The sequence below is a fragment of the Brachionichthys hirsutus genome, chromosome 4 (genome assembly GCF_040956055.1).
Source record: "Brachionichthys hirsutus isolate HB-005 chromosome 4, CSIRO-AGI_Bhir_v1, whole genome shotgun sequence".
NCBI lineage: Eukaryota > Metazoa > Chordata > Actinopteri > Lophiiformes > Brachionichthyidae > Brachionichthys > Brachionichthys hirsutus.
Window position 1 is genome coordinate 7,857,312 of NC_090900.1, and position 13,086 is coordinate 7,870,397.

The 13,086-nt window shown below is 40.5% G+C and overlaps 4 protein-coding genes across 4 annotated transcripts in view; 2 read left to right on the forward strand and 2 right to left on the reverse strand.

Moving 5' to 3' along the window:
• Positions 1–9: 9 nt before the first annotated feature.
• il12b2 (interleukin 12B 2) lies at positions 10–3,546 on the reverse strand. Its single transcript, XM_068760844.1, has 8 exons — positions 3,483–3,546; positions 2,068–2,159; positions 1,734–1,815; positions 1,342–1,599; positions 1,102–1,204; positions 809–999; positions 220–368; positions 10–132 (listed from the first exon to the last, which is right to left on the reverse strand). Exons 1-8 carry the CDS (start codon positions 3,544–3,546, stop codon positions 10–12), a joined length of 1,062 nt encoding a protein of 353 aa, XP_068616945.1.
• Positions 3,547–3,779: 233 nt separating this feature from the next.
• On the reverse strand, positions 3,780–6,122 carry LOC137917986 (transcription factor BTF3-like). The gene is made up of 6 exons (XM_068760728.1): positions 6,081–6,122; positions 5,124–5,192; positions 4,922–5,035; positions 4,406–4,607; positions 4,256–4,309; positions 3,780–3,987 (listed from the first exon to the last, which is right to left on the reverse strand). Exons 2-6 carry the CDS (start codon positions 5,190–5,192, stop codon positions 3,941–3,943), a joined length of 486 nt encoding a protein of 161 aa, XP_068616829.1. The 5' UTR covers positions 6,081–6,122; the 3' UTR covers positions 3,780–3,940.
• A 416-nt stretch (positions 6,123–6,538) lies between these two features.
• utp15 (UTP15 small subunit processome component) lies at positions 6,539–11,344 on the forward strand. The gene is made up of 12 exons (XM_068738567.1): positions 6,539–6,650; positions 7,686–7,813; positions 7,914–8,006; positions 8,122–8,306; positions 8,533–8,711; positions 8,947–9,072; positions 9,247–9,382; positions 9,534–9,618; positions 9,948–10,103; positions 10,282–10,383; positions 10,490–10,623; positions 10,730–11,344. The coding sequence occupies exons 2-12, from the start codon at positions 7,724–7,726 to the stop codon at positions 11,028–11,030; spliced, it is 1,587 nt and encodes a 528-aa protein (XP_068594668.1). The 5' UTR covers positions 6,539–6,650; positions 7,686–7,723; the 3' UTR covers positions 11,031–11,344.
• Positions 11,345–12,985: 1,641 nt separating this feature from the next.
• Positions 12,986–13,086, forward strand: part of LOC137918086 (rho guanine nucleotide exchange factor 28-like) — a 32,226-nt gene continuing 32,125 nt past the window's right edge. Inside the window, exon 1 of the mRNA XM_068760832.1 lies at positions 12,986–13,018. Coding sequence (XP_068616933.1) covers positions 12,986–13,018 — 33 coding nt within the window. The remainder of the gene's footprint in view (positions 13,019–13,086) is intronic.

Below are 13,086 nucleotides of genomic sequence, written 5' to 3' on the forward strand. Positions count from 1 at the left end.
TAGATTATGTCAGAAGATTACCTCCATCCAGGAGGTCCAATGGCTCCAGTTGGAGAGCACCAGTGAGTCTCTGGAGCGAACTCTCAGCTGGCTGATACGTTTTGGGATGAGAGCAGATAAAGATCTTCTAACCTAGAGACAGACAGTTTTACACAGTAAGAAACCCAAGTGTACCGGGCAGTAAAACAGAATCACTGGACTGTTTCAGTACAAGCATACCTGACCGTCATCTCTACGAACGTATTCAATCTGGTGCTCCAAGATGAAGAAGCTGTGAGGAGTTGACCAGGTGGATGGTGGCTCAATGCTCACGTTCAGTTTCTGCTCCATCTCCTGGCACTTGACAATCTGGGGAGCATCAGGTTGAACTGGACAGAAGGAAAACGAAGAAATAGAAGCCAGGAAGGAATCATTCAAGTTGAACCAACAAGGAAGGGCCTTAACGACGGAGCAGAACTGCTATTGTATGCCTTCTATTCTCGAATCTGTTGGTTTTCATATACCGGTAGCTGCTTTTGCTCTTTTAGCATTACTGTGAAAATAATTTTCTTATACACTGATTTTATGAAACCTGAGTAAAATAAATAATTTCAATTCATCCTAGTATTATTTTAATAAACAATATATCACTGGAACAAAGCACTGTTAGGATTAAAATGATTGATCTCATCCTTAAAAACAAACTTCTGAATACATTTCATTAATTTGACTTACTTTCTTTGCCAAAAAGAAAAACAATGCTGCTCGCCGTTTAATCTTGATAGACATGTTGAATGCTACTAAAGCGGCTCAGTTGCACGCAACTTACTGATATCCCTCAGATAAAATCTCTCGGTCCTCCTCCGGATGAAGTTGTTCTTGATGGCCTCAGCAGTGACTGTGAACACGGTGCTTTCCTCCGCGTAGGGTGAGAGGGAGTGGGAGACCTCGAACTGGAATCCCCCATCTGAGAGCTGTTTGCTGCTGCTGATCCAGCGGCATGACTTCCCATGTTCACTGCTACACAGGCAAGCAGCGATATGATGAATATTGATCCATCACCACATCCTATAATCACTACTACTGGCCTATTTACTGTCATTTGTCTTTTCATTTTTTTACCAGTTGTGTCCCAGTCCAAGGCGCACTGCTGCGTATCCACTGTTGTTCCACGTACAGGTGAAGTTACAGTCATAAGACCTTGCCCGACAGTGGATGGGAGAATCTATATGGAACCAGGAAGTGAGTCAATACAAGTTTAGTTAAAAAATGAGTAATTATTAAATAAAACTCTACCATTAAAGAGATCCTCACTATATTTAGAATTTAGAATGAATGAAAAATGAAACCGGAGTATCTCACCTGACTCTGTTTCTTCCTCAGCTTCCAGAAACAGATAGACTGATGATAACAACTCAGCTCCCTTCCAGCAGCTGTAATTTCCCAACATGGGTCTACCTAAGTCTGACATGATCAGATTTGTGCCATCCTGTATGCTATATTTGTCCAAAATAACATTCTTCTTCTCCGTTATGCCACTTTGAAACATCCATGTAACAGCTTCCTGCGTCGTCGTGTTGCAGGTCAGCGTGGCGGGATGGTTCCTATTTGCCACCACAACTGCGCATTTATTGATACCGACACATGGACAAAGACACAAATGCTGGCATGTAACAATGAACAGATTTAGAACATACAGGGTATGAAAATGTGTTGCTCTCATGACATGTTTTGCTTTTATAAATAAGACATACAGTTTCTTGGAAATTGGTGGAGCCCATGAGCTCTTGTGAGGGTGACGAGCAGAGCGCCCAAGAGCCACGGCGTTGAAGTCTTCTGAGAGAAGATTATTGAAAATAAATACAATTAGTAATTAAATTATCCCTGTATATAAATATATATTTTTTTTTCTCAAGTGATTGTTGTTAATTTCATTTTTGACTGAAAAGCAACATTATGCTCATCATTGTGGAATGATTGCCTGGATCCTTTTTGTGATCATGTAAATAACAAGAGCAACACTGGTCATTTTCTCCATACTCATTGAACATTAATTCCCTGTATTATTTACAGGTACGTGTTTCTTACCATTTGGATGAAGTTACACTGAAGAGAAGACAATAAAAAATGTAATTCAAGAGCAGCAGTCCAGTCGTGGCAATCCAGATGATTGTGTGCATCTACTGACCACAGGCAACTTTATAGTGCTGAAAGCAGCATGCATCATCACCAACCCCATCCTGGCACAAGTTTAAACTGACCCAATAGCCTGCTGACGCAGTGGGCAGAGAATTTCCTCTATGGTTTTTTTTTTGCATGTCATATTTTATATTTAGACAAACTGAGTTTCGGATTATCGCCTGAGAGATGGATAAGAAGTGTGTGTGGGTGTGCAGAGGGGTGGGGGGTTGCCCTCAGCCTCCGACGTGAAGTATTACCACATCTGAAATATTCTGTACCGTACCTGGTAATAAACAAACCTAGAATAATTAGACATTCCCATTCTCTCTCTGATACACAGAAACAGCAAAAAGGTGTTTATGCTTTGGCAAAAAAAATTAACACGTCTTTTTTTGTCTACAATATGAATACGCCAGATATAGCCCATCTTGGTTAAAAATATACTCTTTTCAGTTTCTCCACTGTAATTCCATCGAAAGCAGGAGGGATGAGGCGACTGGATTTCCCCAGATCATTCATGAGCAGGGGAATCCAGATTTTGCTTAAGGCTGTTTTCTCACATAAATTCCCCGACCCCATCCTGCGTCGGATTGTATGTGAAGTGCTTTCATGGTAAACAAAGACTTGCAATTGAAGTTTTGTGAAGTATCAGTGTCAGTATATACTGTGTTTTATTTGTTTGTCTGATGGTTTGTTGTACAAGACAATCTTGTCAATTAATACCACTGACTGAAGACATTCAGATACTATTCAAAACCAGTTCATCTAAACAGAAAATAGTTGGTTTCAGTTCCTTAAAAAAACCTGAAGAGAATCATTTTACACGTTGGCAATGGTGGAGGCTCGCACTATTGATAAGGGTGTCCGTGACCGAAAGGTGAGCGGTTCAAATCTCAGCTCCGGCTGTGCACTTTGTGCATGTCCCAGGCACAAAGTAACAAAATGCAGTAATTTATTTTAGGTAGTTGGGTTCTATATACTAATATCACTGCAGAAAGCTTAAGGTTTGAGAAGAATTTATGATTTCAGACATATTAGGCATTGAATACGAGTCGTGTGTACAACAGCTATGGCATCCATCCATCCATTATCTCGCCAGCTATCCACGGGTCTGCTGCAGCCGATCCCAGTATGGTACGTGTGAAAGGCGGGGTACACAATAGATAAGATGCCAGCTCATTGCGGGGCCACGCAAAAGAGACGACCAACACCTGCACTCACGCCTATGGACAACTTGGTGTGACCAATTAATCTACATTCTGTTTTTGGAGGCGACAGGAAGCCAGAGAGAACGCACGCAGACATGGCGAGAACATGCAAACCCCACACAGAACGGAAGCAAACCTCTTTGCTGTGAGGCAGCGGCACGATCCGCTGCGCTACCATGCCGTCCGCGTACAACTACCGACGACAAATAATGCAATCATTGTTGTGGTACATTTCTATTAGCAATGGCCATAAACAAGTTGCAATACTTTTAACTTGAATTTAAATCAGCCAAGTAATCATTAAAAAAAACAAAAACTGAGAAGTTCAAACGTACGTGTGATTACATGATTAATTCTGTCATATTATTTCACTTGTAGAGCTGAAAAAGGTCAATCAGACAAAAGGCCTGGTAACAGTTGTCATACAAATTAAATTGTAATTGTTTATTGCCTAATTATCAAGATTACAATTAAAAAAGTCAATTTTTCTTAGTAGCCAAGAGAACAATAACAAAAAGCTGCAGCATCAAATGTCGTGGAGTCGGGAGAAGCCTTGAATTCTGTGCCGCTTGTTAGTTTGCCTCATCCTTTGAAGCTTCGTCAAAGTTCTCAACAAGATCTAAAAGCAAAAAGGAAGATGATGAAATGTCAACATTTAGCGCACAAATAAAACCTAAATACTAAGTCTGAATTTAACATAAAATGTCACCCCAAATTCTGTCTGTGCTAAGAGGCCCTTATATTCCTGAATGCACAGCACTGAAATGATCAGAGCTAATAATATTGTATGCTGAATGTCAAGGGAATGTACTCAACTCTTAATATTAGTTATTCTAATGCTACACTAAAATACAATTATACAAACTTGAATGTGTAAATTTGTTTACCTGGCACATCATCATCCTCCTCTTCAATAGCAACCGTGGAGACATCGTCTCCAGCTAAGCGGGGAAAGGACAAGACAAAAAAAGACACCCCTTAATAAACAATATACAAAATGAGAAGGACAAAAAGCTTTGGACACGTGTTGAAGGTACCGGCTTTGGGCAGGGTCTCTGCTAATCTCCTGAGGCTGGTCAGGCTGTCGGCTCCCAGCTGGCTTAGGATTCCTGGGAGCATCTCCGTGAGCTGCTTGTTCTCGGCGTGCCCCGTGATTGTGAAGGTGTTGGCAGCTAAGGAGGCCTGAACCTTTGGGTTATTAAAGTGGATCACTGTCCCCTGGTTTGTGAACATATTCACCTACATTGAAACAAACACACACACACACACACAAAATTAAGAAGAAGCCAGAAGAAGAGAAGAGTTTGATGTTAGTGTCAAACAGAATGACTGAACTGCAGTATAACCTTCACAAGACACTCATATTTGGTAATTAAAAGGCTTCATTTGAAGGTATTTTGATCAAGTCAAAACAGATGGGATACACAACTTTCAAGTTTTGTTACATTTGGATTGTTTTAGCATTTTATTTACTACTGTATCATCAAAAAAGAACCCCAACCTAACCGCACTGACAGGCAGACAACCGGTGTCTCAAACAGAATATATTTTACCTCTTCAATACCAGAGATGTTGTTGACTCCCAGTTTCTTGAGGGAAAACTGCAGCTTCTTGTCATCCGCTGTGGCCGTTCTATGCACCACCTTCTTCTTTCTGCGGGCTGTCCCCTACACAAGAGGAATATATTAGCCGATACCACCCTAATGACAAGATTCATTTCCTCCATTTAATTTGCCTTCACAAAATTGAGCTCACCTTGCCGCCAATGCGAACCTGGGCCTGCAGTTTGTTGAGTTTCTCCTGGTTCATTATTGACTCCTTCATCTGAGACAAAAGAAAGCATGGCCACAATATTTATTCAATATGTACAATCAAGGATCTCAAGGATCCTAATGAAACAGGATGGCCTAATAGCCAAGCTTTCAGTCAAAACTTTCAAACCTGACCACACTCAATTCAAGCTTTTATATGTTATTATAAACATGGCAAATGACGCTCTTCTTCTTTGCATCACTAGACTGATTAGCCATAAATCTATAAGGACTACAACAATTACTATTATTTAGATGAAAATTAATGCGATAATCTTAGTAATTGATTAGAATCAAAACCAGATAAATATACAGTCTCAATAGTATGGCTAACGAACTCGCTTTGAAAAACCTACTGTGTGATTTCAAGTTCATTGGAATTATGCTTTTGCAATTTCACTGAAATATCAGATGTAAAACTCCCAAATCTCTCCCACCACTTAGTTTCATTCAAACTAAGACTGCGCGGCTGTCGGACGTTCAAAAATAGCTGTACACGTTTTGGTCTCAAGTTCTACGCGAATCAGACAGACGTGGTGAGTCCGAGTTGGTGCCTCATTCAGGTTTCAGACATTCTCGGTGAGTCAGCTGGCTTCCATAACGAAACTTTCTTTCTGTGTCATAACGAGGTGACGCGAGTTCATTTTGACTTTTTCTTCATCGAAACTGGGAATCTTTTTTTTTTTTTTTTACCCTGTTCTGAGAATTTATGACAAACGAACTGCCGGCTAGTTAGCAAGCCATGCTAAGATCGCTCTGTAATCATGCTCGCACCGATGCACAGTTTATAGTTGTTTCGGCTTCTACCACATATTTTAACACAAGGCACTTTCCGTTCTCCACAAAGTTAATATGAAGTGAGGCTTGGACCGCGTCAATCGGTAGAGAAACATGAACTGACCTGGGAGTGTGTACACACGCGGGTTCCGCAGTTGATGGTGGTTCGTAGAAAAGAGAGAAGACAGGAAATGACGCACATAGATCGATAACTTGCCGGATGTACCCGTATTTTTCCTAAATTCATGTTTATCTGCAATTAAAACCACATTTTTGTCTATAATTGAATATGTATATACGTTTGTGTTTTTATCATAAACACATACGCTAACGTGACATTTAAAAAAACTATTATTTTTAAGATAGTAATTTTATTAATTACTGAAGATACTAACAAAAAATACGATTTAATACATTCATATAAATAAGTAGGCCAAATGAGCACAACATTTGTGTCACATTCCACTGAAAAAGGAGTAAATATAAAAAAGTCTGTAAATTGTTTGCTACTGTAGTGATCAATAAAGATAAGCAATTCAAAACGGAAGCCCTGACGATTTAGTCATGGCGTCCTCCATTTCAACACGAGACAACGTGTTAACTCTTTAAAATGAAAAAAGACATTTGTTTTACTTGGACTATCAACACACGTATCGTCTAATTTTAACGTGCTCCTGGATCCTTTCGTTTAAAGGTGAGAAAACTGCAGGTTAATGCAAAATGCTGTCCAGCTAAAGCGGGGGTTGCTGGCTATTTTCTCTAAGCCCCGAGCACGTTGGTACAACTATGTGCCAAATAAGTTGCATTTGTTGTCAAATCAGTGAAGTAATTATTTAGCTATCATGAAAATGTTACCTGTAAACATTTCATTTAAATCTCAGTGAAGAAGTCGAACGTCTTGAATTACTTGAATCATTATTTTTTCGAAGTGTACTATTTCTAAGAAGCTTTGGGTTAAGGAGGTACGCCTAACCGAAGCCTTGGATCAAAATTAGACTTTTTGTCTAACTTGCATATACCGGTACTGATTTGGCATAAAGATTTTTTGTTGGTGGAGAATGTGGACATCTTGTGTGTTTTTTTTTTTACACTCACTTTTCCTTCATTTGGTAATGCAACAAACGTTTCACACACCATATCAAGGGTCTGTCTTCTGTTCCATAATAAGAAACTGTACTTTCCTATTCTTGAAGAAGGTAAACCAGCTGCTATTGATTAAATTTGTTACAGACCACATTCTGATTGTATTCATACTTGATCATTCTTTGCTGCTGAGTTTTGCACTTCTTATATGGAAGATACAAGAAAATGAGTTTGATTCCCCCATCATAGGACGGATTCAAAGTTACATGCAAGTCTTGAGACATTTTTCAATATATTGTATAAAGTTTGAGAACTTTAGTGTGCAGCTGTTGTGGTACTAAGAGTGGTTAAAAAATGTATTGATTTATGTTTGCTTAGACTGTCACCATATTTGAGCAACAGTTTTGCTTATTGCTGCAGCTTTTTGTATTCTTTATATGACTCTAATCTAACAAACTGTTCCTTGATGTGGCAGCATGTGATGTGAATTTGAATTGATAACCACCATCATTATACTCATCACCTGACTGGGTTTTAGTATTTGTTGAACCATTTTGTGCAATGAAAGCACGTGTGTCCTAGTGTAACCTCCCGGTGTCTTACCTTTTGGTAACTTAATATCCTTGTTTTTTAAAATATTTTTTAGCATACCAGGAAGAATAATATTTCTCATTCAGCGAAGACATGGCTTCATTTAAACCTACACAAATCCAAACCTATCCTAAACTTGGAGAGAAAGTCACGCAAGATACACTGTATTGGAAAAACTACAAGGTGAGTTGCTACTACAGTATTCACTTAATATTACTTTGAGCAAGAATTCTTAATTTTGTTTTTTCAGCCTTAACATTGCGTCTTATTTCTGTCCTCACAGACTCCTATCCAGATAAAAGAATTTGGCGCGATCACAAACATAGACTTCTCCCAAGTGGCTCCACATCACTTTGCTGTGACAGCTTTCACAAGAGTATGTTGGCATGTATTGATTAATCTTAGTTTAGTATTTGTTAAACTAATGTTTATCTGTGAATAATAAAAAAAAAGAAAGCTTTCATGTTATTTTGACACACTTTTCTCCAAAGGTCCATATTTATGGTCCATTCTCCCCGGAGCCTGTGAAAAGCTTTACAAGGTTTAAAGACACGGCGTACAGTGGGAGGTTCAGGTCAGATGGTCAGTTGCTCGTGGCAGCATGTGAAGACTCTGTGGTCAGGCTGTTTGATATCGGAGGCAAGGTGGCACTCAGGATGTTCAGAGGGCACAAAAAGTGGGTAACAAATATGTCACTCTATGAAAGTGTCTTTAAATGTCCCGTCATGCAGAGTTTTATAGAATATGAGAATTTGCTGAGAAATTTTGACTGATGAATTAAGTGTCTTGTGTGATCCATCATTGGATTACGCAGAAATATGTACATTGTTTTACAAAGTTGTTATAAAATATGTTCTCTTCCCCCCCCCCCCCCCCCCCCCCCCGACTTTTTTTATGATTAGGGCTGTCCACGTATCGGATTTCACCTCAGACCATTACAAGATCCTCACAGGGTCGGATGACTACACCTGCCGACTTTGGGACATCCCGAATGCCGCTGAGCTCACTTCCTACCAAGAGCACACAGATTACATTCGCTGTGGTGTCGCTAGTAAACTCAGCAGAGATCTTTTTATTACCGGTGAGAGAAAGCCACGATGTCTAAAGTCAACCATCCAGAACAATGCAGCCATTTTATAGGCAGTACATTTCTGATAAGCATGCGCTTTATGATATATCAAGTGTCCCAATACATTTTACATTAAACCTATCTAACAACTAAAGTGTGATTACTCAGTGCCACAGAAGATGCAAGAATGAAAGAGTGATCGCTCACTACAATGCTAATTAAAGTTTTTGTTTTTGTTTACCTCTAGGATCTTATGACCACACGCTGAAACTGTTTGATGCCAGGGTTGATAAGAGTGTGATGACCATGGACCATGGCCATCCAGTGGAGAGCGTGCTTCTCTATCCTTCAGAAGGACTCCTTGTCTCTGCAGGTATATACGGCGTTGTTCTCAGAACAGACTAGTATTTATCATATTGATGGCTTTCGTTTATTGGAGTCTATCGGATGCTTCAAAAGGTGCTGTTTTTCTGAACTCTGTTGTCTTCTTACTGATGGGTGCACTAAACTATACTACATTTGTTGATGTTATTTATTTTTTGTTTAGGAGGACGCTACGTGAAAGTTTGGGACCTCCTAAAGGGAGGCCAGCAACTTGTGTCACTGAAGAACCATCACAAAACTGTCACCTGTTTGTGTCTCAACAGCAATGGACAGAGATTGCTGTCTGCTTCTTTGGACAGGTATAGGGATGGGTGTATGTACAGTATGCATGTCTGATGCAGACTAACAAAGAATGTAAACAGTGGGATTCAGACGCTGCTTTATCTATTGTGACAGTCGTAACTATGAATACCTTTCTATGATCAATAACGCTGGTTTATTATCTTCTAGGCATGTAAAGGTGTACAGCACAACCAACTATAAGGTGGTTCACAACTTTGACTATGCTGCCTCCATCCTCAGTCTGGCTTTGGCTGTAAGAACTCACACTCAACCACAATGTATTTAACTATAGTTTTTCATGATTTAAGGGGAATCAAGTACACACAGGTGCATGGCCTTGGCGTTAGCATGTCATCATCACATGCTATTGAGACGGGAAATGTATAGTTTTGTGATTTAAAAACTGAGTAAAAGAAGAGAAGCGCAATAATGTGCTTTTTCAGTTGACAAACACACAATTGTTCTTGGTTTCAGGAGATTATATTCTGCACACTGCTCTGCTCTCAGCTTTTTTTAATGACACATGACTAGAGTCTAAATTTACAACAGATTTTACAAGCGAGAATCTTTCTTTCTCCTCAGCCGGACGATGCATCAATTGTCGTGGGCATGACCAATGGTATTCTTAGTATCAAACATAGGAAAAGCCTTGACGAGTCCAAAGAAATCTCTGGACAACCGAGGCGGCGACCAGCATTCCGGGTTTTTGTGAAGGGGAAGAACTACATGCCCAAACAGGTAAATTTTTATCGTAGCCTGTGGTAGCTAGCATTAACAGTCCGAGATATCTGCCCTTGAGTGATGCCTTGAATGAGTGCAGACCAGTCTCACGGTAGCTACTGCCTTCATGTGTACACAACAACTTACTAAATCTGTTTCTCTTTCTTTCTATTGTTACCCCCCCTTTTCTTTCTAGGATGATTATCTTGTCAGTAAACCAGTGAGGCAGCATTTGGCCAAATACGACAAGCAGCTGAAGAAGTTTAATGTATCAAAAGCTTTGGATACTGCTCTGGAGGTATGCATACGCACGTCTAACGTTGGGAGCAATATAAGATGTGTTTTCTTTGTTCAGTGAAGAGCAACAAATATGATTTTACTTCTCGTAACATCATTATTTACAGTCATGGTCAAGATGGAGGAAACCAGAGATCACAGTTGCTGTGATAAAAGAACTGAATCGAAGGGGAACGTTGAAAAATGCCCTGGCTGGAAGGGACGAACAGGGACTCTCACATTTGCTTAACTTCCTCGTAGGGTAAGATGCTTATGCAGTTCAAACATTGTTTACTAGCTCGTACATCAAATTGTGCAGATATATTTTGTCACATGAATAATTCAGCCTTTTTCTATGTATTCTCCAGGAACCTGGTTGATGCCAGGTTTGCTCCTGTCCTCGTCAGAGCGGCCGAGATGATCCTGGACGTCTATCAGCCAGTCATCGGCCAGTCCCCCGTCATCGACCGACAGCTGCTCCGCCTGCAGCAGTTGCTGGAAAAGGAGATCGACTACCAACAGGACCTCCTGGAGGTGCTGGGCATGTTGGACACAATGTTTGCCTCCACCCTCCCCACGAAGGAGGTGCCATTCTATGGGATCAGCAGGTCTAATGGTCTGGCTCAGCGAGAAACGAGTACCTCGAATCCACAGCTTCAGGTCACCTAAAGCATCCGGGGATGAAACCGCCTTGGACCCTTTACAAATGAAAACCTTCATCGAACATCCGACAAAGGTTTCCTGACATGAGGAGATGTGACCAAACAGAATCTTTTTGGTACCGATTTTAAGAAACTGAGAAACCAATGGTCTCGCGTTGGTGTTTTAACTCCATGTGCTTGAAAACGCACTCGGCAACCAAGGACATGTATTTCCTGTAAGAGTCTGTGTGTTCTGTTGCGTAGCTTTTATTTGGATGTCTTGTAATTAAGCATTCAGTGGTAAAATGTGGTTCGATTGTACGTTTGAATGATTTCACTATGGCTTTGTGTTTTATTGTACTAGTTGTAATTATAAGTGGATAAAAAGATCAATGTTGAAACTTGCAATTTGTTCAATTGGTTGGAAGAATCTCCTCCCTGCACTCGGTGTTACATTTTCACAGATTATGCACTTTTGTTTTCCCCAATTTGAGAAGACATTATTTTGAAGTGTAAATCTAGCTGCAGGATGGGTTTTGTGATAATTGGGAAGGAAATGACTGATGTGAGAAATTCGTGGATGAACCCTAACCCTAACCCTCCCCAGAGCAGTCAGTGTGCTCATATACCACCAACATCGTGTGTCTACACCAGTGTTTTTTAGCAGAGGATTAACTGATATTGTCTGCACCCTGATTGACGGAAAAGTCCCAAAATCAGAATCCACAAATGCATCTGCGTCTCCAACGGCTGCCAACCGGCCACCACTGCAGCAGCGGGACCTCTGGCACCATGAGAGCTCTGGCATGAACTATTATACTCTGTGTGAAGGAGAACCCCGTGCCGGAGTGGTGCCCTTTGCTACTTGGAAACATTAACCAGCACCGACCGTGCAGTGACCGTGTCGACACGCTGCTTTATCGCCGTCCACTAGGGGTCGCTGTAAACTTATAGTACCAGGTGACGTTCGCGTCGCGAGGCGGAAGACAACAGCATCATCAGCGGCTCTGAGGAGGATGCCATGTCGGTGGAGGCTACAGCTCAGACTGCAAGCAGCAGCTGCGCCGCCTGTGCGCCACTTCTCAACTTGTAGCTGTGACGTCTGCACGTCAATTAGCAGTTAGCTTAAAGAACACCAGTCAAGTGCGCGTGTTTCTTTGGTTTTGTTGAATTTAAGCGCGCTGTCAGGTTTCTTCTGTCTGAGTTTGAGCTCCTGGAGGGTAAGTACATCAGGAAGGGTCTCTCTCTCTCTCTCTGTCTCTCTGTCTGTCTCTCTCTCAACATGTCAGATTGTTGGACAGTCTTGTCATGTAGTCCCATAAAATAGCAGACCTAGTTTTACATTTGAATAGGTCAGCATTTGGTGTCAACAATTTAATTCCAGTTATTGAGAAAGAGGATGCAAGTGTTTTTTTTAATACCGTTTGTGGTATTTAATTATAAATATGCAATCCTTAATTTGTTTTGCAAGTAGCCTGCATCTAAAAAGTCTATCAGTAATTTCTCATTTGTTCATGTTTTAACTTTGGTGTCTGCTGCACTGGTTGTATCATTATTTAATATAATATAATGTGATTTCACACGGAAGTAGTTTCTTGAAAATGTTTAATGTATTGCTGTTGTGTTTGATTTATGAAGTGTTCACTGGGAAAGAGCATATCTGAATATTGTAGCACTGAAGATTTCCAAGTTTAGCACACACACGTATAGAATACAAGGATACGCACTGAAGGCGCATCATATGTCGGCATGTTTGATATTCTGGTACACACTGTGGTAGAGAGTATCATTAAAATCATTATTCACATAGTTGAGATCAAAAGATGATCCTGTGTCATCAGAGATTCACTTCTTGGCACGGATAAGGCGTTTGATAATCTCTTCAGGGATCACAAGAGCAGACAAAATAGCCAAAGAAACCAGAAGCAGTAATGAGCAGTCACACGTCTACTCTGATATTCTTTTCATGCAGTTAATGTGCAGATGGAGCTGAGCAGGAGGAAAGTGCCTCTGTATGTGAGTATGTGCTACAGATCACAATCACATTTAAGACCAATTTCTTTATTTAATATAATGCCTTTTTG